The 21,710-nt window shown below is 43.7% G+C and overlaps 1 protein-coding gene across 4 annotated transcripts in view; it reads left to right on the top strand.

Annotated features, from left to right (window-relative positions):
- The window catches only part of AAK1 (AP2 associated kinase 1), an 84,901-nt gene that overhangs the window by 25,153 nt on the left and 38,038 nt on the right, over nucleotides 1-21,710 (top strand). For all 4 annotated transcript variants that reach the window (XM_074928422.1, XM_074928423.1, XM_074928424.1 and 1 more), the window contains exons 3-13: nucleotides 1,265-1,383; nucleotides 3,411-3,519; nucleotides 5,727-5,869; nucleotides 11,100-11,221; nucleotides 12,704-12,785; nucleotides 14,749-14,881; nucleotides 16,136-16,239; nucleotides 17,233-17,312; nucleotides 18,785-18,939; nucleotides 19,051-19,331; nucleotides 20,114-20,338. In XM_074928422.1, the coding sequence (XP_074784523.1) occupies nucleotides 1,265-1,383; nucleotides 3,411-3,519; nucleotides 5,727-5,869; nucleotides 11,100-11,221; nucleotides 12,704-12,785; nucleotides 14,749-14,881; nucleotides 16,136-16,239; nucleotides 17,233-17,312; nucleotides 18,785-18,939; nucleotides 19,051-19,331; nucleotides 20,114-20,338 (1,553 nt within the window). The remainder of the gene's footprint in view (nucleotides 1-1,264; nucleotides 1,384-3,410; nucleotides 3,520-5,726; nucleotides 5,870-11,099; nucleotides 11,222-12,703; nucleotides 12,786-14,748; nucleotides 14,882-16,135; nucleotides 16,240-17,232; nucleotides 17,313-18,784; nucleotides 18,940-19,050; nucleotides 19,332-20,113; nucleotides 20,339-21,710) is intronic.

Here is a 21,710-nt window from a genome sequence, read left to right on the forward strand (position 1 = left end):
TTTTAACACTAAATTTTACCCAAATGTGGCTTTCTTGCTTGTCACATTTTACATGATGGGGAGGAACTCATGTAAGTGCTAAATAGCCATTAGTAATAATTATGTACAAACATGTCAAATGTGGCTATATATGTGTTGTTGATCTGATGGTTTCTGGCAGCTTGTAAAGATTGGGATTCACCAAAGGGCTCAATCTTTAAAAATGAGAATTCTTTGGGATGTGAGTAGCTTTTTACAGTGTGTAACTACAGCTCTTGGCGTCATGGGACTTCTGAAGGCTACGGCAGCACCAAATCATAATTTACTATCGAGCTGTTTCTTTAGAAGTCCTTAAGCATAAAAGAAGTATGTGCAGTAATAGAAGGTAACAGAGAGCAAATGAAGTGCTGTTAGGTTGTGCCATCGACAGTGTTGTTGTGCTTCCCTTTTTATCATTGTGCAGCACTTCTTGGCTACTTGGATCCGTGGACTCTTTATTCGGATTCATTCTGATCTCTGGGATCCAGGTGTGAAACTTTGATGCCTATATACCTCCATCTTCAATCAGCTTCCTGTTTCTGTCCAGGACTACAAATGTAAAACCCACATATTTTGATGCATTGCTAAGAGAGATGAAAGGCTTTCATCCTAAACAAGTCAAGTATGTCCTGGGAGTCCTGACCTTACTAATAGCAATGACCACAAAATGAATTGTGGTTTGGTTTTATTTTCCTTGTTCTTCTGTCCTTTTTAAAAGCAGTAACATCAAACCACATGTGGGAGATGGGTTTCTTCTGCTTCTTGCAAAAATCAGCTTTGTAATGTAACTTAGATGCTTCAAAAGTTGGGAAGCCTTTTAAGTTCAGGCCTTCAGTAGTAATTCAGTGGATGATCTGTAGCCCTGATTTCTGTCCAAGGCAGCGTTTATACTTCAGCTTTCTTCATAATGGAAATTAATGGAGCAATGAAGGACTCTCTGGCAGGACAAGTAACTGTGTCATTTCTTGTTTTTATGGAGATGTTAATGTTAACTTTGCTTCCATTAATTGAAGATTTGCCCCCTTGGATTCCTTTTAGTTCCCAGAAATAACTGTCTGGGCAGAGTTGGAAGCTCTGGAGCTGAACACGTGTAAGGGACGCACCAACCACGGCTCTGTTGGTAGCTGCTGAGTGCCCTGCCTCATCTGACTGTACTCTGAAGGCAGGTGGAGACAGGGACAGGGTTGGAAGCAAGAACCATGAGGTTTCTTGGTAAATGAATAGGGTGATTTTGTGTCTTCTGCAGGTGGATTCGCCATAGTGTTTCTTGTGAGGACTAACAATGGGATGAAATGTGCCCTGAAGCGGATGTACGTCAATAACGAGTATGACTTGCAAGTCTGCAAAAGAGAAATCCAAATCATGGTAAGTCACCGCTTTGTATTGGGGCCCCATTGTACTGGGAGTGGAATAGTGCAGGAGCCTGATCCCCTTCTGCCTGTGATCTGTGTAGCATCACGTCGCCAACTGTGGGTTTTCTTAGCAAAGCTGTCTTTTGCAAAGACCTGACTCCTGAAGTTATATGACTATGTGAAAAAGCTCATACTGAATTATTTAAAGTGTAAATAGCTTCAGTGGGCAAGAAAAACAGGAGAGCTGGAAAAGCAGAGGGAATCTCGGGAAAATGAGGGGAGGAAAACACTTCTATGTCAACCCCATGACTTAATGGGAAAGCGAAGAGCTGAAGAGGTGAGCATCGTTGGGGCTGTTAGACTTCAAAGTCTGTAACTATCTTCAGGGCTGAAGTCTTAAGCCTTTTAGACTTCATCAGAAAAGGCTTATGATTCTGATTTAACCATCTTCATCAGTTAACGAATGGAAGACCTCCATCCTGAGATGAATTTGTATCAACAGCTTCTAATCTTTTGTGTTGGGATGAAGGCTATCTCTGTATTGGTGAGGTTGGTAGAGTAAAACCAGTATTTGTGGGGTAGTTACTACCTGGAGTTTTGAAATAGGGAAGTGTTTATATAATAAGCACTGGGATACTTTTCTAAATTATTAGATAACAAGGAGTTACATGATAGGATGGCTGTTCTTAATGTCTCTAAACAACAAAACATTGAGGTGGTCCAAATGAACTTGGTTAGTCTTGTTTGGAACCTGGTAAACCTATAAAGTGCCACTTTTGAAGTTGCATTCAAAGGTATTGATGAACATTTAGGGTACTGCAAGGTGGAGAAGGAAATATTAAAACCCTCATCCTACTAATTTACGACACAAGATTTAAGTTTGGAGTAGATGATCTTCATATCAGAGGCTCTTACCTGTAGCAATTCTGGGTATGTTTTTTGAAGTAGCTTTTAATTAGGTTAATGCCTTTAAAGTTAACTTCTGGAGTTTGTGCGATAGTGCAGTGAAGCTTGTGGCCATGCTTTGTCATCACCGTAGCTAATGCTACATGGGAAAAGTTGAGATTAGATCTTACATCAAAGGTTTTAGCTGTGCTCATAAAGCTTGTTTACTTGGATCTTACTTGCCAGTGCTTTCCACTGTCTCCACGTCTTTGGTGCCTCTCTGAAATGTGTGGCTAACCTGGAAAGTGAGGGCAAGAAGTATCCTCACTTGACACGTCCGCTTGCTCCTGTACCGAGTCTTTTCATAAGCCCTTGAGTCTTATCACTTGCCCTGAAGAACCTGTACATCACTAAAAGGCCGTATTTTCTTATTTCCTAGCTTTTGTGCAGTAAAGAAGTATTTAAAACTTAACTGTGCTAACTACAGCATTGTAGCAGAATGTGACTAGCAGAATCTTGATTTCTTTTACTGGTGAAGCTGAACGTTGAACTGGACTGGCTATCGCACCTGGGCATGTGTGTGACGCTGGCAGTCCCAAAAAATTACTTTCCCTGCAGGTTTAGCATGCATCACAGATAAATCATTGATATGAGAACTTGTGCTTTAATCCATCAAGTTACTTAAAATAAGGTACTTCTAAAGCAAGGTTGAAATTTGCTTTATTACCTTAGTGGGGTTTTTAAGCCTGTGAAGAATTGAGGTGGTTTGCCAGCAGAAGAGTGGAAGGAGATGAGAAAAGTAAGCACAACATGTACTGTGCATGGCCACCACAAAACATCTGCCTTGTTCTCTTCTCTGGGTAAAGGAAGAGCAGCTCCAGGTAGCTTGGCCTGGGCCATCTAAGGAAACATGCAGAAATGTGGACTGATCCCTGGGCAGGTTAGTTCAACAGGTTGGCTGTTTCTCTGCTGTTTGTCTCAAATCCTTCTGGAAGGTAGAGACAGAAGGTCTGTTCAAGTTTTGCATGACGATTAATCCAAAGTGACAGAAGCTTGTGCCTAGACAGGAAAAGAGCTAGGAAGGCTTTGTAGTGTAGAACCACCAGATTAGAATATTGCTCACTCTATATGGCTGGTTTATGCTTTATTTTACAGCGGGACCTGTCTGGCCACAAGAACATTGTTGGATACATTGATTCCAGTATAAACTCTGTAAGCAGTGGCGACGTGTGGGAAGTGCTGATACTAATGGACTTCTGTCGAGGTGAGTGTGGGCTCAGTGTATTGTTCATTGGTAGATTTGTCCCTTTTCAGTGCTTACAGGAAACTTGCACAACATCTTCCTTTGAAAAAAAACCCAACTAATTTCTAGGCCTGGCCCTTCCTTGGCTACCAAGGAACTGTTCTGAATGAAGCAAAGCCAAAACTAAGCGTGGAGAAGTAGATGATATGTGAGGCTATGTTGGCCCTGTTAATGGCACTGGTACCACCTTTGCCTGTGCCCATGGTTGTCCTAGATCCTTTCTGTTGTGAAGAAGAATCCTTAAATATATATTGCTGTTTTCCCTAGGCTGGTCCACACAAGAAGTGGCTCTTCTAAAGCTGCCAGGCTGTGGAATTAAATTGTTCTTCACTTTATGTCATATTGCAAGCTTTTTCCACTTCAGCCTGACTTAGGATTGTTCTAGAAGAAGCATGAAATGAATAATGTGAAGCTGAAAAGTATTCATTTTACCTCTGACCTTTTTACTTGGCTGTCTCTAGCCAGACAGGCTCTTCCAGTCTTTTCCAGCTGTCCCAAAGCTTTGATCTTTTGTGGCTAGGATGTGGTGTTTGGAAAATGACGCATGTGCTGTGCTCAAATGCCTCTCGCAGGAATAGTGTTAAGCAAAGAGATTGTTTTGGCCAGGTGACTTCAGAAGTCTGTGGCTGTTTTGAATGGTGGCAGCTGATGGAAATAGGTATTCTTGGGGAGTGTTTGGCTTTTAACTGAAGCCAGGTGCATTGTAGCAAGAGCAACTAGATGCTAAAATACCTTTGCACATGTACAGTACAGCTTTCTGTTCTGCTGTGCTGGCTTTGCTGCTTCCTTTTGATGCAGGAATCTTGACGAACTTGCATTCTGTTTGTTTGCTGGTAAAAGGAAGAACCTTAAGTGTACTTTTGCTGAAGGAATTGTTACGTAAGCTCTCTGTAAGCTTAAACCTAAAGATCACAAGGAGTGTTGTAAGAAATAGGTCTGGCAGTGCTAGTAAATCCATACTCAGCTCCATGTTGCATACCCCGCTGTGGAGGGAAGTGCAAACCATAGCAATTCAGAATGCACTCCCTCCAGCTGCAGTAGACTCCCCTCTGTGCCAAATTTTGGGCTGATGAAGTAAAATCTGTCTTTCTAAGGTGCTTCCTTCCATCTGAAAGGAGGAGAGCTGCAAGGTGGTATTTCTCACGTGGTTTGCTTTTGCCAGATACTCAACACACACCTGTCTGTCTCCAACACCCAGACTGAAGCACAGGAATTGCTGTTACATGTTGGATTTTCCCGTGTTACTTTCCTTTTGTGTGGAACAGTTTCCAAACCAAATCAGTATGTCTTTGTGTGCAGAACTGCACTTGCTTTCAGTGCGAAATGTTCACAGCTGCATTATTTATTAAGCTGAGCTTTTCTTTTGTGGCATGAAAATAAAGTTTTCCAACACTTGTGATATGAAATGATACAGTTTTGCTTTGCCAAAGGTTCAGAAAGGAGTTTTTTCTGCGTGTATAGGGTGTTTTGAGGGGGGAAGAACCTCAGCGTGGATTGTTTTGGAAAGGACTTGACAGCAACAAAACCTCAAAGTTGAGGCAGATTCAGGAATCATTCATGAAAACTTGCTTTTCTTTGTCCGGAGTTCCCCTTGTTACAGAGGAATTGTTAATTTTTTGCCAATCCGTGAATTTAGCCAAGCCACTTAGTAGAGTATGGGCTTTCTGAGTGTCTCCCTTTCCCCCTCCTCTTGCTTACATGTGGCAAACTATTTTGTGGACTGGGTGCCCCAAATTCAGCCTTTTATTCCTCTAGTCTACAAAAAAGTCTTATTTTGAAGAAGAAAGAAAAATTTGTGGCTTAGAGTTAGATTTGAGAGTTAACACAGCCAGGTGAATGTGGGCCTTAGAAGTTAAAGTGCTGCTCTTGAAGCATTGTTCAAAGACAAGGTGAGATGTAATGCCTGCCAGCGGATATGTGAAACCCCCTGGGATTTAGGCAAGGGAATGCGAATGAAACAAGATGAGTAAGCAGATTACAAAAAGCTTCTGGGGAAGGCTTGGTGTGAATTTTGAATTTGAACTTGTGGACTTCTTATGTGCTGACTCTACAGCCACAATTTGAAGGGGAGCAGACTGAGACAAATTATGTCTGGTAAGATGGGAGCTTAGGCCAGGCCAGACCTCATTTTGCATATCTACTCTGATTCTTTGTGTTTTTCTCCTCAGGAGGTCAAGTGGTGAACCTCATGAACCAACGCCTGCAGACCGGGTTCACGGAGAATGAGGTCCTGCAGATCTTCTGTGACACCTGCGAAGCCGTAGCCAGGTTGCATCAGTGTAAAACGCCAATAATCCACAGGGATTTGAAGGTGAGCTGTGGACTCCAGTAATACAGCAGGGAGCGTGCGTCCTCCTTAACGTGTCTGTTTGCTGCCTACACCGTGGCAGACGGGCTTTGAATACCGGGACTGTGTTTCTGTTGTTAGTAATGAGGAAAAGTGGGCATAAATATCTCTCTCTATTGGAAGATAAAAAAAGAAATGAGCCTCTTATTGCTGCTTACCATATGTTTACCATCTATAGATCTACTTAAAAAACACCAGTGTTTGTGAATAATTCTGTTTTGCACAGGAGATGTGCCAGAATGTATCTGATGAATTATTCACGGTGACTTTCTACCACCTGAAACATTATTGATTTTATAAGGTAGTTCACAGAAAACATGCTGTAAATTTGGTTCCTGGACCCACATTAAAAGGATCCCTCCAGAGATGTTGGCCTTGGGGCAAGAGTCGTTAGAAGCTTTTGAAACTGGCCTCTAACTCTCTGCTGACCATGAAAATGCATTGTAAAACTCTGTGTGCTTAGCTGGGAACAGAGCTAGGCCAGCAGGGAGAGCTTTTGAAAAATCCCATGCCTATAATCAAACAAACAAACAAAAAGATCTTCCCTTTCCTCTCAACTAGCTTGTAAAATGCCTGAATAATATATTCAGCCAAGAAGGAGGCTCCTGTGTACATTTGAAATTCAGATGTGCTTTGTGGGTCAGGTTCTGTTTTCAGAGCCTGCAACAGATGTTTGTTTTGTGCCGCTGGCCATTATGTTACAGGAACAGAAGATGCCACGTGTGCCAACGAGAGCACAGGGGAAACAAATCCTCAGGGATTGGTATGCTTTAGCATGTTTCAAATGATTGTGACCCCACTGCTCGGTCAGTCTGAATGTATGAAACTAGTCTGACATCTGTTTTTTCTAGAGTGAAATGGGTGGTCTTGTAAATTCGAGGCCTGGATTTAAAGCTGGTAAGGTCTGTGGCATCTTGCAGGCGTATGTATAGGCAAGGAAAATTGGGATGAGAGGATGAGGCTTAGGAACAGGAACCTCTCAAGTTGATATTAACCCCTGCTGTTACCTTTTTGGCGAATCCATGGGTTTTTTTAATAAAGAACAAACTCATTGTGTGTCATGTGAATAAAATCTGGGACATCTGTGCCGAGTTAAGAAGTTGATTTGGAGTGTTGCTTTCTACACTGAGTTGAAGTTGAAATGGACTGTTACGGTCTGATGTCCAGCCCACTGCTGCATGCATAGATCAGTAAAGTTTTTGCCAGGCCTGGCTCTTGGTTGGTAAGCTGTGTCCAAGGTCAGAGTTGGCTCTTCTTTGCTTTGAGACATGTTTCTCAGTTGACTATTGTATTATTTCTGTGGTGATGACCTCTGGAGCTCCAGTCACAACTGGGGATCTGAGTACTAACACTGAATGAATAATTTGGATATGTTTTGACTTTGAGTTCAGATTTAATAATGCCAAAGGGGAGCTGCAATTCCAAGAGAGATTAAGGGCCAGAGAAGTTTTGTACAAGTCCTGAGTGTAAGAAAGGGCATCCATCGGGTAGGTGTTTTGTTGGGGTGAACATAACCCTCCTGAAGAGTGGGCAGATGTTGACTTTGCAGGCAGCTGCATGGGGACTGGAGGCTTTTTTTTGCCTTCCAGCTCTTTGATGTTGCTCTGATGCTGGAGGTTCCTGCCCAGAGAACTCTGCCAGCAGAAGGGATCGTGTGAATTGTCTTTAAGCCCTTTCAGACAAATGCAGCTGGATTGGTTTCAGCAGCCTGTGGCAGTGATTTTTGAATTAACCCAACAGGCTTTGCCAGAAGCAAGAGCAACCTCCTGTTGGCACAGTCTCCAGCTGGTGGGAAGTGACCAACAGCTGGGGACAACAGCACCTTTAAGCAGCGTGCCTGTAGGCAAAAATGGACATCTCAGTGTGAATAAAGGCCACAAAAAAGATAGTATGTCATCTCTGTGTTTGTTTGTTAAGGTTTGCCTTCCTGATCTCAACTCTCAGGTGCTGTGTCTGTCCCTGTGCACTTACAGCTGGGATGTACAGGGTGTGATGTTTAATTTCATGTGCTCTGATTGACTGCCACAAAACCAGGTGTATATCGATGTTGCTTTTTCCTAAAAAATTAGGAAGCTCCTCATGCGCTGCCTCTGTGCTGGTTAGGACCCCTGACCTACAGAGGCAGTGTAAGCCTACTGGCAGTGGGCTCGCCTTGTGTAGTTACCTTTGCTTTTTCTTGCAAACATTTTCCTCACCCTCAGGGTTCAGAGGCCATTGCTGCTCTAGGGCATTTCCTAAAAACTTAATTTTTATCCTCTCTGGAGTAAGAACACTTCCTAGATCTTTAGGTTAGGCTTTTTAACAGTGAAGAACAAGTGGTAATCTTCTTATGGCTATCAGTTGTATCACCCTGGCTGTGAAGTCTCTGCTTCTAAGTTGGACTTTATGCAGAGAAACTGTAACTGTCAGACCCCAGAGGAGTAGGGTTTAGTGAGGTGGAGGGAGAGGAAAAATCTATCCAGGGCTGATGATAATTTAGACAACTACCCTATACCTAGTGGCAGTTGTCTGCATAACTTGCTTTACAGTTAACCTGTCTTTCCAGTCTTGTGTCCTATAACATGTGTTGTTCAAAGCACCAGCTTAGAGCCAAGTTTGATTTCTACAGCTCAGAGCTTTCTGCAGTGAGAGGTCTCCCATGTCTACCTGTGAAGCTTCTGCTAGTCTGAACCCATCTGGTTCCAGGATTAGATGACTAGTTTGCAGATGAGTGGCTGGATAGACACTGTAGTAGACACACAGCAGGATACAGCAAAATACTATGTCAGTCAACCCAGAGGATTCTGTTGATCAAAACATTTTTCTCCTTTCCTTTCTCTACTTTCTGAAATAACCAGAAGGTTGTGCTCTCATGTTAAGGATTTAGTTTCTTCTGCTTTCTTTTTAGCAGGAGTCTTCCCTATGTTGTTCTTCTCTGTGGCGTGGTAAGACAGTTACACTGTGCTGCTGTTATCTCTGTGCCGCCTTCTATCATGCTTCTTTGTAATGCCAAGCCTTGCCCTGATGCTGACAACAAGCCTTTGACTGGAATTTGTTTGGATAAATCTGTGTTCAGTGTGTGATACGTAAAATTGTTCAGTCCTCTAATGGTAAACCCTTGTATCGACCATGTTAAGAATATGCCTGTGCCAAAATCAGTTAGTGGTCTTAGCTGTCACATTGCATTCATTTCTTTGCTATGAAATACTAAACAAACTTTCAGAAGTAAAGAGTGAATGGTGCCAGGGGACGAAGGAGAGTTGAAACATCTCTAGAGAGACCTGAAGGTGCTGGAAAGCAGTCAGGAATTGTACCCTGGTCATGCACCCCTCCCAGATTGCTACCTGAATTTAGAGATCCCGGACTTAGAAGCCATTGCTCTCACGAGAGGATAAGGTGTGTTGATTTTGCTAGTTAAAGCCTTATTCCTTATCCCTTGCCCGTGTGTGCCTGTGCACTGCTTTTTGTGACTTCTGATTTTAGCAAAGAAAGGCTTCAGAGGGTAAAGCCAGAAGCTACATTCCATAACTAACAGAACTTGCAGCAACTCATAGTTTCCCTTAAAGATTCTTGTTTGGGGTCTAAATCTGGTTTTTAAGTGTTGGTCATGTTAGAGACTGCAGCCAGAGTTGTGGGTACTCAAAAATGCTGAAAAGTATTTCAGCTTTCTGAGTGTTTGACTGGAAGAAGGCACCTCTGTACTATTTTTAAAAGACAATTTTCTCTGGCCTGGCTGTCAGTAGCAGTAATTTAAATACTTTGTTTCGCTGTTTTTAATTTTTTTTCTTTCTTTCTGGAAGTTACTGAACAAGCCTGGTTGCTGGACAGTCCACTGCTGATACTTAATAAAACTTGCAGGATGTTTCAGTGAGCAGTCATGTCAGACTTCTCAGCCAGATAAAGTGGAAGGATTCTTCTGGAAATGTTTGATGAATATTTGCAGGGAATAGGGAATAATGCTGTCAGTGTTGATCTGCTAGGGAGAACATCTGTGTGCAATGCTTTATTCAAAGCAGATGGATAGCAGAGGGGGGAAGGGGTGTTGTTTAACCCTTGGTTTCAAGCCAGCGTTTCCCCCCTCAGCTGCTCTAATTTGGCTGCATTTTCTGATGCTTAAAATGCTGACTACTTCTTTTTCTTTCCTTCTTGTAAAGATCATCCTTGATGGAGAAGTCGACTTCCAAAAGATTTTGTTAGTGAACGCTTATATGGTGATTTTCTTGAAATATATGAGCAGTATGTTTTATCTTTTTATATCTGAGCACTTGACATTGATTGAAGATAAATATGTTAAAATTTGTGTGTGTTCCCATGAGAGAACATGCTGTTAATGCCACTGTACAGATGAGGAGCTGGAATACAGGGATGCTCTGCCAAAGCAAAGAACTGAACACAGGTTTGTCCACATCTGATGTAGGTGTTGAAACATTTAGACAGCTTGCTTAAGTGGATGCAAACTAGATATTTGTTAATGCATGATTAAGTGTCACTATTTAGGGAAAGGCAGTGACTGCTGATTTTTATTTTTTTAGCTATCCCAGGTGTTAGTTTCAGCATTTGTTTCAGTTGTCTGATTCAAATTACCAAGTACTTGGAAGAAAGGGCTCATATTCTTAGCAGCCTGGAGGAACCTCTGCTGATACAACCACTGTTGAGGATTACAGGGTACCCAACACTGCCTGATAACAAGCAACTGAAGTGTGAGCATAAGCTGAAGCTTGTTTTGAATGAGACACTAAGCGGCAGGTGAAATGCAGGCAAAGAACTGGAGGTGTAGTACAGTTCCATAAAGGATAGAAGTGTGTGTGCTGTCATCCATTTGTCTCCCCTCTGCCCCACTGGACATCTTGTGTGAGCTGGCTCAAGTTCAGATGGCAGAGTGTGGGTCATAGTAAATCAGGGAAGTTGAACACGAAAGACTGAGACACATTTCCTGTCCCGAAGCACACAGCAGTCTTATTGGCAAGGTGATGTGCTTGCAGAAGGAGAAAGGAGAGGTGGCAGGATGGAAGGCAGTGTTACAACTATGCTTCCACAATTTGACTTCTATTTTAGGAGATGTGACAGGGTTTTGATGCGTATTTTCTTTGCTGTCATGTTATGCTTTCATGTCAGACATGTCTGATATGTCTTCAGGCACTAAAAACCCTGGCTCATGGAAAGAAAACTGATTTTTTTGTCTGAGTGATTCTGTATTTGTCTGTGATGCTCACAGGTTGAGAACATCCTGCTCCACGATCGTGGCCACTATGTCCTGTGTGACTTTGGAAGTGCTACTAACAAATTCCAGAACCCTCAAACAGAAGGGGTGAACGCAGTAGAGGAGGAGATCAAAAAGTAAGTGCTCTTTTCCTTCTCAACTTGGACATAGTTTGTGTTTGAAGGGTAGTTTTTATCTTCTACTGGGGACTAAATTTTACTCAGTCCTGTTGCAGCAGATTGGGTGCTGCTGCATAGAAGTGTCTACTGCAGGTAAATAAGCGCCTGGGGGAAGGTGAAACAATAAATTGAGCTTGATGTAATTGTTTTGGACCTGAAAGACTGAGTGTGCTAATGCAGAGAAGGTGCCCATCTTGACGAGGTAGTGACATGTTCTGTTATCTATGGGGTCAGTCTATCTCTGTCCTTCATCTCTCTTGGCTTCTTTGGACTGCAGTACAGCAGATGATAAAATCCCTGTCCTCCATGAGCAACTTGTCATAAATCCTTGTAGTGACTAAGGGAATGTATGGCCGAACTCCTCAGCTCTTCATAGAAAATCTAAGGACCTTGAGGTGTTTAATCTGGCTGCTTCTCTCGCCCCATGCACAGCCAGTTATAGTGATGGCAACTAGGTGCACCTTGATGCCCTTAAAAAGGGAACTGGCAGTTTGGTAGGACCTAGATCAGGAATGGAGCAGACTCCAGCTTCTTGGGCTCACTTTGGTTTTAACACTGCTGCTGCAAACTTTACAGTTCTGTTAATACAGTAGTCTGGCTAGAAAACAGCATGTTAGAAATGTGTGCAAATGCCTTCTTTTTGTTAGGATTCAATTACACCTGCATGGATTTCCTAGACTTGTTTGACTGAAGTTTTTAGAGTGCTCCTAGTCTGGCTTTGCGGTCCCTTTGGAATGCCCTATTTGTACACTTATTAACAAGCCTACAAAAACTTTGCCTTTAGCAATGCTTTCTTGTGATCAAGATAAACAGCATGCAAGGTGCTGTGGCAGAAATTATAGACCTACTGATAGGAAATCTTATCGTAAGAGTCTTTTAAACTGTGGCGCAGTTTCCAGCTATTCTATTTGTAGTGATTTGTTAAAATGAGGCAGATTCTAGCCATAGTTTAAGATATGAAATAACCTTTCCCTTGTTTACAGTGACTCTGAGCAGGAGCCCTGGTATGGAAGTCTGTCTATTAGAGCCGCGTATCTGGTTACAATCTTTGTAATACAGTTGGCCGAAGCCCCAGCAGTGAGGACATTGCAGAGGACATCTGACTATTGACCTTGTTACTCTGAATCCTTGACTATTTCTGTTCTAGTTCTTAAAATGACTGTACTATTTTGTGAGTAAATTTCTTGCTTTAGAAAAGATCCTGGTTATTGCTTTGGTTTCACAGGGCAGTTTGTAGTGGTTAGTATTTTATTGTTAAAGGTATGTAGCAGATGCTGCTGTTAAAAGATATTATTTTTTTTCCTATAGATTATCTTCTTTAGTATCCCTTTCCCCAAAATGAATAGGGATGGAGTGAAATTTTAATAATTTGGAAAGGTGACATGGTGAGAATGTATCTGATACCCATTTTGAACTCACTGATGGATCTTTCTGCTACAGGTACACTACGTTATCCTACAGAGCACCAGAAATGGTCAACCTCTATAGTGGCAAACTTATTACTACAAAAGCAGACATATGGGTATGTATAAAAACTGCTTAACATTGTAGAACCAGACTGCAGCTTGCTTTCATTACTGTAATGAGAGGGTAGCTTTCTGGTTGGGGCTAACCTAGTTTCCTTAAGAGGCTGGACAGTTTCTGAATAAAGAGTTCCTCTGCTTGATGTTTCTGAGTTACTGCTGAGCATGGTGGTTTATGGATAAAACATGCATGCTTCTTCACATGCTACCCCCCCATGTGGTTTTAATTTAGAGATGTATGGAATTCCAGGGTTGAACAGTGCAAACCTGGTGTTGTGTCTTAAGAGTTAAAACAGAAAATTCAGAGTATTGTGACTTCTTGTGCCTGGGTTGGGTTGTAAGCATGTGACATGAAAGTTACTGGTCAGAATTTAGTAGAAAACTAAGAAAACAGACCTTCCCCAGGAGCAATAGTATGCTTATCCTGGACAGTGTAACACAGGTCTGGGTTGTCAAATCTGGCCAAAGACCAAGCTTTTGTGCTGCTGTTTCTAATGACCAGTGCAGTCTTGCCATGCTTTTCATGTTGAGAGCAAAATGCAACTGTAGTGTAATCCATTACTGGCTAACCTGATCAAGGATGGAAGGCTTCCCCTTTAGTTGGGATGGAGATGAAAAAAGGTCTGTGCCGTTTGTAGTGTAGTGGCAATTTAGCAAATAGGATGCGTTTAAAATGCTAATTCAGAGCATGTTTGTTTGGTTTCTGAAGCCCTGAGCTAGGAAGAAGCCAGAAGCAGCATAAGGAGAGTTCTAATGTGTTCTCAATAGCTCTGCATCTGCATATATGAGAGGGAAAATTGCTGGCGTGACATCTGCTGGGAAGAGTCCTCTGTCCTCTCTGAGCTCAGCTCGGAGTTGGGAAAGCAGCAGCTCCTGTGGGGCTCTTTCTCTGCTGAGTTCAGCAGGACGTTTGTAGGCCTTGTACCAGTGCTGGCTCACTCGCCTGAGTGTTGGAGACCTGGAGAGGGAAGGTCACAGCTGTAACAGCACAAAAAGATTGTCAGGGCCTCCAAGGCAGCCAGAAAACTTAGGATTTGCACTCCTTCCTGTGATAATGTGGAAGGGCAGAGACCCAAAGGCTCTCCTCTTCCTGGCATGGAAGGAATTTTGTTCTAGTGACCTGCTGAGCATTTCCAAATGAGCTTGTGGTGGTGTGCACAGTGGGACCTTGGCTTCAAGGCCCGTTGCAGCATTTGTCCAGCTGGAAACCTCCCCTTCCTTAAATCTTATCGAGGTTATTTTAAACTAGAGTGCGATTTAATTGTGAAATCCTATGACAAAAGAGAAGCTGATGATGACTTGCTTAGGATTAGGAAATGTCTCCCTCTCTCCCCTCTGAGATGGTGGGAGTGTTTCATAATTAGCCCTTTGTGCAAAACTTGTATTTTCTTTTGAAATAGGTGGTGGTTTTTGCTGTCAAAAGCAGCCCAGAAATAGATGGAAGGGTGATATAACCTAGCAGCCTGTAGTCTTCTCTGTATATCTCTGCCTGGTACATATTTATAACGATTGAAAGGTGGTTTGAACTTAAGCTTGGAAACAGTTTAGACTTTCTTTGCCAGAATAAATGTATTAAGAAAGATGGTTACCATTTATTTTTGCTGTTACTTTGCTTTTTCCTCCCAGTATGTGGTGGAAACAGGCTTTGCCTGTTCAATGACATGAAGGGTCACTCGATGTGTAGTGGTATGTGGAGCTGTGGGGGGTGTGTGACACAGTCCCCCAGATAACAGTATTTCAGCCTAGCAAGGGAAGGCTCTTCATGTATTTATCTTCCCATATAACTGTGCTTGTTTTCAAGTCAGTCCCAAGGACGTTAAAATGCAGGCCTGACGTCATGCAGGACCCATATAGTAGAGCAAGCTAGAGCACTTTCCCTGCTATCTGCAATGGTATTTGGATTGTACCATTCCCTGCTTTTCCTCAGTTTGTTGAATCCTTTGCTCTGTTCTCTCTCTTTAGGCCCTTGGCTGTTTACTGTACAAGCTGTGTTACTTCACCTTGCCGTTTGGGGAGAGTCAGGTGGCAATCTGTGATGGCAATTTCACCATTCCAGATAATTCTCGGCACTCACAAGACATGCACTGCCTCATCCGTGAGTGTCTGACAGTGGCGTAAGCTACTTCCACAGAACTAAAAAAACCCAGCAGAAGTGTTTTGTCCTTACATTCCCTGTTCCTACAGTAAAACCGTTGGTGTTTCTCTTCTTTTAAGAGACTTGCTTGCACAAAGGGGTGGTTAAAGTGATCTTGTAGTAGCTTAGGAGATCACTCTTTGAAAGACAGTTGTGACAAAGAGATCTCTCTTTGGCTAGGGTGTAGTGAACTCCGTGGAAAGGCAGGAAAACAGACAACCATTTGGTTTGAGTCCTACAGAAACTTGCACAATAAGCCTATTTATGCAGAAACTTATTTCTCCAGTAATAAATCTATTTGGATAAGGAACTGAAAAGAACCACAGTGACTTAGACGAGCGATAAGAATTCATCTTCTGTGAATTGAGAAACAGAACTGAAATGATTTATAAATAACCCACTGACTAGAGTGAATGTGTAATTAAGGGTACAATGCACTGCTCTTGGCAAAGCTAGGGCAGCTCTCTTGTTTTCAGCACAGCATTGGATTATTTTTTTTTTCCTAGCCACAATTTTGACTAACACAGAGTTGGATGTGTTTGCAGAGCAGGCTGGTATTTTTTTTTTTTTGCTTATGTGGTGGTACATGTGCAGCGATATATGTGGCTGGCCTGTGTTCCTGCCCCATTGGCACACCGGGCCTGGATCAAGCTCTTTTCCTGTGGGTTCACTTGGAAATGCAGAAGTCAAAACCAATGCTGTTCCCTGACCAAGCAGGCTCCATTTCCCCTTCTGGCCCTCGAGCCTTCAATAGCAGCTACGAATTTTTATAGCTGCCCTGGAAAATATCCCCTAGTCCATCCTGAGTGGCTGTCTTGCTCCTTCTTCAGCTGACCCAGATGATCACCTCAGTCCTGCTGGCCACTGACTGGGTGCTTTGAAAGAGTCATGGCACCCTCTTAGCATCTGCTTATACCAAATGTGGAATCCCAGAATGGTTTGGGCTGGAAGGGACCTCTAAAGCTCACCTAGTCCAGCCCCCCTGCCATGAGCAGGGACATCTTCAGCTAGATCAGGTTGCTCGGAGCTCTGTCTGGCCTGACCTTGAGTGTTTCCAGGGATGGGGCATCTACCACCTCTCTGACATCCTGTGCCAGTGTTTTTACCATGCCCATCATAAATTTCTTCCTTATATCTTCTGATACGCTGCCACAAATGGCTCATGTCAGTCTGTCTGTTCTATTGCTCTGATGTTAGCATCTCTGTCTTTTAAAGGGTATATGCTTGAGCCAGACCCTGATAAGAGACCTGATATTTATCAGGTTTCCTACTTTGCATTCAAATTGGCAAAGAAGGAATGCCCAGTCCAGAATGTCCAGGTGAGTGGCAAAGGAGTGGACTGATGTAGAGCTTTGTGGGAGGAGACTGGGGGTGGCAATTGCTGAATATCGAGCATTTTGCTATATTCTGTCGGTTGTTCCTCAGTTCTGTAATTAGGAGGGTCTGTCTTTTTTTCTTTCCCTCTTTTTTTTGTAACTAGTGCTGTTTGGGTTGGGGTTTTTTTAGGAGGTGGGGACAGGAATCGTGGTTTTGTTTCATATGTCTTTTATTTCTGTTTGTCCCTGGCTTAACACCTCACCCAGTTACCATGTGAGGCCAACCAAGAGATCTTGTGCATGTGAACATGAAAAATTAGGCCATGCTTGTGAAACCAATTTGATCTCCCAGCACATTCATCATAGCGTGTGTAATTTGTGCTGCAGTGGGTTTTAAACATAGCAGTTTTGTGTCTGCCGTCTGGCTGGGACTGCGTTTGAACTCCGTCAGGCCTTACACAACCGTCTGCCCCTTCTTAGTGTATCCTTATAGACTTCAGTTGAAAAATAGTTGACAGGTTTTTTTTTTAATGGTGTTACACACATCTGTGACATGACATTTTATTGTTTCCAGGTAAGAGGAAACCTATTTTTTTCCCCATGTTCAGGTGGTTATTTACAGTCTTTATGAATAAGACATGTTTTTAGTACTACTACGCCTGTATCTTTTTTTATAGCAGTATTAATATGTATGGCTGCTATTGTCCCAGGTTGTCTTTTAAAAATAACCCAAGTTGTGCTGTGAAGCTTTGTGTTCAGATTCCACATGTAGCAAATAGTCAAAAAGCTGAACTGTGTTTTTTCCCTTGTAAAGACTCTCCTAAACTCCTGTCTTCTCATGACAGTAATATTGAGGGGTTTGTCCTGTGTCCAGCATGAGGAATAATTGTTTTGGGGATCCCCCAATTTCCCTGTTTCATTGTGATGCTCTTGCAAATTAGTTCTGACTGTCTTCTGCCCTCAAAATACAAAATTTGTTGGTTTTGGGATCTGCAGAATTCTCCAATCCCCGCTAAGCTCCCAGACCCGGTTAAAGCAAGTGAAGCTGCTGCAAAGAAGAGTCAACCAAAGGCCAGGTAACCACATCTGCATTATGCTCAGCCCTCTGTTGTCTTTCTGCTGTTGGTTAGGAAAGATGCTTGGTATATTTAGGTGCTTCCTCATGGGCTTCCATTTACATGTGGAGACAGACACTGCGGTCCTGAGGCTTCTGCTTCAATGACAGAAATAACCATTGATCTCATTGATCTGAAAGGCAGAAAATGCAGATATTTGGGGAAGTTTTTCTGCTTGGGGGGGGTGGGGGTGGGACTTGGGCGGTGCTCAACATGACTCAACAGCCAGGCTTTTTGTGCTGAAGACATTGCTTGACAGCAGCACTTGAAGTTCGTGCACTTAGATGAATCTAGTGTGTCATCCATCCGGAGGCAGAACCCACAGTACCTGGGAGCAAAGTCAGGAGAGAGACTGCAGCTGGGCTGCAGTGGGCCTGGAATTGGCCCAAAGAACGCGAGACTGCTGAGAAACAGCATCAGGGACTCTTGCTGTTTTGAGTTTGACCCTTGGCAGATGATAACCTGCCGCAGTAATTACTGTATGAAATTGCTGTGATTTCTGCAAAAGTCCTGTAATTTCTTCGGGGGGGGGGGGACACACACATGAAAGCCCAAGCAGTCTCCATCTGAAGAGCCCAGTTATTGGGGACACCACTGTACTGCTGTGCTTTTTTCTCCTCTCCTGCTGCTGCTTGCTCTGCTTCTGACACTGTAATAGAGACTTGTAAATTCTGTTAGACAAAACTTGTACCTTATTTCACTGCAATGTGAGCAGTACAGCAGTGGGCACTCTAAAACCAACAGTTTTCTTCAGACTTTAAAATAGGGCATCCTCTCTGTCTGTCAATCCCAGGAGTCTGCTTTGTTTGTTTTTATAATTGAATGCAGTTACTCTCACATTAGTAGAACAACATGGTATCTAACAAGCAAATGCATCCACAGAAGGGCAGGATGGTGTCTGGCTGCTTGGCTCCGTTGCTGTGCATTTTTTGGAGCTCAGTAAATACTGAGCACGGATCAGAAGAGGTCCAATCACCTGATTCTGGGATAGATGTACTAAAGTTAAGGTACTTCTAAAGATGACAATTTAGACAACTCTGCCCAAAGGTACCAGCTGCTCTTCAGCTAATTTATGTCCTTCATCTGCTCATTCAGAACTCTAAGTGGATTTAAACAATATGTCGTAGGAAATATTTGAATGAGTTGAGTGATTTTGACAAGTTCCAGCTGTCCAACAGAAGATGATGCCACAATTAGCAAAATTACAGTCCTTGGATTAATTGTTGTGAATGCATCCATTAAGTTTTACTGTGCTTGCAGTTTTCTGGAAGGAGTCGATGTGGGTGTCTGGATGCCCACAAGTGTTTCACCTTTATCAGTCACATACTGCTGAAGTTTTTAAACCCCTGCAGTGTGTTGCATGCAGCAGCTGTCAAGTTTACAAAGGCTGTGCTCTTACTGCTCTTCTTTTTATTCCTTACCTTATTTTGCAGGCTGACAGATCCCATCCCTACAACAGAAACTTCCATAGCACCCCGCCAGAGACCTAAAGCAGGACAGACACAGCCCAACCCTGGAATTCTACCCATTCAGCCAGCCCTGACGCCGAGGAAGAGACCCACGGCTCAAGCAGCCATTCAGCCCCAAGGTGAGACGATGTTCGTTCCCTCTGTGGTGCCTTCCTGCCGCCAGGCTGTGGTGCACGTTGATTTAATGGATCTGTTGTGGTTTGGTTTTTTTCTGTTTTTCTTTCTACCAGTTGCAGGACCTGCTGCCCTGGGCAGTGGTCAGCCTTCGCTCCCTGCAAGTGTCCCCCAGCAAAAAGCAGCACCTCCACAGACTCCGGCACAGCCGCAAGCCAAGCAGACACCCGTTCCGCAGCAGGCCTCGCAGACACAGCCCCAGGTCCCTTCTACTCAGCCACAAGCCACACCTCAGCATCAACAGCAGCTTTTCTTGAAGCAGCAGCTTCTGCAACAGCAGCAGCAGCAGCAACAGGCTGCGTATTATCAGCAGCAGCAGATGATGCAGGCTCAGCAGGTAGGTGTGTGTGCTCATGTTTGTTGCAGGCTTCCTGTGCTAGAGGCCTGAAAGGCTGTATCTTTGTGTTTATGGCAAGATGACTCCTTTTTTGGGACATAGGTACAGTTTTTAGGCATTTTCCAATGCATCTCCAGTTCTCTAGCAAGATTTTTTGCTACTCAAGGCTGGCATTTTTAACTTGAGATAGTTTTGTCATTTATAAACAAAATAAGCTGTGCTGGTTAAGATTTTACAGCTCCAAGTGTTTCAGGGTCTTGAAGTGAATGCTCAGCTGATGAGTAGAGGGGCAGAGTTTCCCTTCTGCTCTCTTTGTGACACGAGAAGCCTGGCATGCCTTTTCAACGGTAAGATTCAGGTTTTGTGGTAGACTGCGGTGATAAGGAGGTCTGTGAACACATGATGTGTTAGACGGGGTGTGTCTAGATGACAGACTTGTGTGCTAAACTGAGGTGTTTATAGCAGCACAGTTCTCTGCTAAAGCATATTTAATAGCGGAAGCAAAGGGACAGTAAATCTTCCCATCCTAGGGAAAGGTTTAGAATTTATAAAAATGGAGAAAGACGGAAGCTCTGTGCAGGCAGGTGTAACCCTGGATGGATTTAATGTTAGACCAGAGGCCATTTTCCAGCACTCCTTTGCAGATGGTCTCCAAGCCATCGCAGACTGTTACTCCTCTGCTGTGTGCAGTGGCTGTAACTGTTCTCATGGCTTGCCCTGAGTTCTGGTGGTGGTACCCCAGTTCCCACCAGCAACCAGCTTAACCATGGGTTGTTTCCCAGTTCCCAGTGATGCAACAAGGAGCGCCAGCACAGCAGCAGCTGATGCAGAACTATTACCAGCAGCAGCAGCAACAGCAGCAGCAGATGATGGCCCAGCAGGCAGTGATGCAGCAGAAGACAGCAGTAGCAGCAGTCCAGCAGAAGCAGCAAGCCCCGGCACCGCCGCAGCCCCAGGCCCAGGCCCAGCCGAGCGTGGCCCAGCCGGTGCAGCCGCAGGAGCAAGTGGTAAGAGCCTTGTGGGAGGGAGTGGGCAGCGGTTCTGGAGCCTGGCACGTGCTCCCCTGCCTGGCCCTCTACGCCAGAAACACCCCAGCGCAGTGCCTGGTTTTTCAGACCCACAGAGCCCAGGTAGTTAGGGCTCTAGGACCTGCTGACCCCTGGTGAGTTATTACTGAGTCACAGAGGTCAGCGCTAAACTCGCTGTGTCAGACACGTGCAGTTGTTTGGACTGCTCTTCCCAATGGGATGCTGGGCTCTGGAGTTGTGCTCTGGGTCCGTAGGAGGAAGATGAGTAGGTGATGAGTAGAAAGCAGACAGGAAGATGTAAGTAGCTGCTTAATGCAGCTTCTCTCTATCCCTCCTCTGTCACGTTGCCTTAGAAGACATGTCATAAACTCTTTTTAAAAGTTGTTTGTGCTTAACACATCAGGTTGGGCACCAGGCAACAGAACTGTTGCTGCATGTTTTGAAAACTTCCATCTTGTGTTCAGGGCTGTGATGCAGAGGGTGGTGCAAGCAGCCTTCCTGGTTGTTTCTGGCATTTGGGTAACTTTTTTTCTATAATACTATGGAGAGAAGACTTTTCAAAGTACTGTATCTAAAAATAAATAAATCAATCATCCACTTTACTAATCATCAGAATGTGTGTCCAAAATAAATGCTCTTAATGGAAAATGTGGCTGTCTACAACAGGGAAGTAGCCAGCTGTCCACAGTGTTCAAGGCAGGGGAGCTGTGCCAGAGGGCAGGATCCCCGTTGCCAAAGTGTCTCTGCAGTACATATGGGAGGAAGCTGTGCCTTTTGCTTTTATTCCTGCGAAATCCCATCCCCTCTTGCTTGGTTCTGGGAGTGCAAAGGGGTGTCCCTAACTCTAGTTGTGTGTTGAAAAGAAAGCATGTTGAAAAGAAAGCATGTGCAGGAGGAAGCTCCTCGTTAACTTTGCTGTACCAGGTTGCACATGTGCAAAGCAAACAGTATCTGATAACAAACCCCTTCAGGTGCACACTGTTTGAGTCCAAACTAAGGGTCAGTTTGTGTTTGCTTGTTCCTGAGTTGCCAGTTATTCAGGACCTAATTCATCTCTTGAGCATGCTTCCTTTGAAGTGACATCAGGAATTAATTTGACTAATAGACTCCATAAGCCAGTGACCTGAGCAATTCTGGGGAAGTATTGTTTGTTTTACTCTGATGTGTCTCAAGGCTCTGTCACATTCATCCCCTTTGCTTTTATATTAATTTTCAGCACGAAGCTGCTTGTTAGGGAGGGTGACAAGCTTGGAGCTGTTGTGTTCCTGGTCTTGTTATTGTTTTGCTCAATGACCTGAGGCAAGTTATTTTGTTGAAATCGGTGGGAGATTTTTAGTACATGTAGACAGGT

Source organism: Athene noctua, chromosome 28 (genome assembly GCF_965140245.1).
Source record: "Athene noctua chromosome 28, bAthNoc1.hap1.1, whole genome shotgun sequence".
NCBI classification, from domain to species: Eukaryota; Metazoa; Chordata; class Aves; order Strigiformes; family Strigidae; genus Athene; species Athene noctua.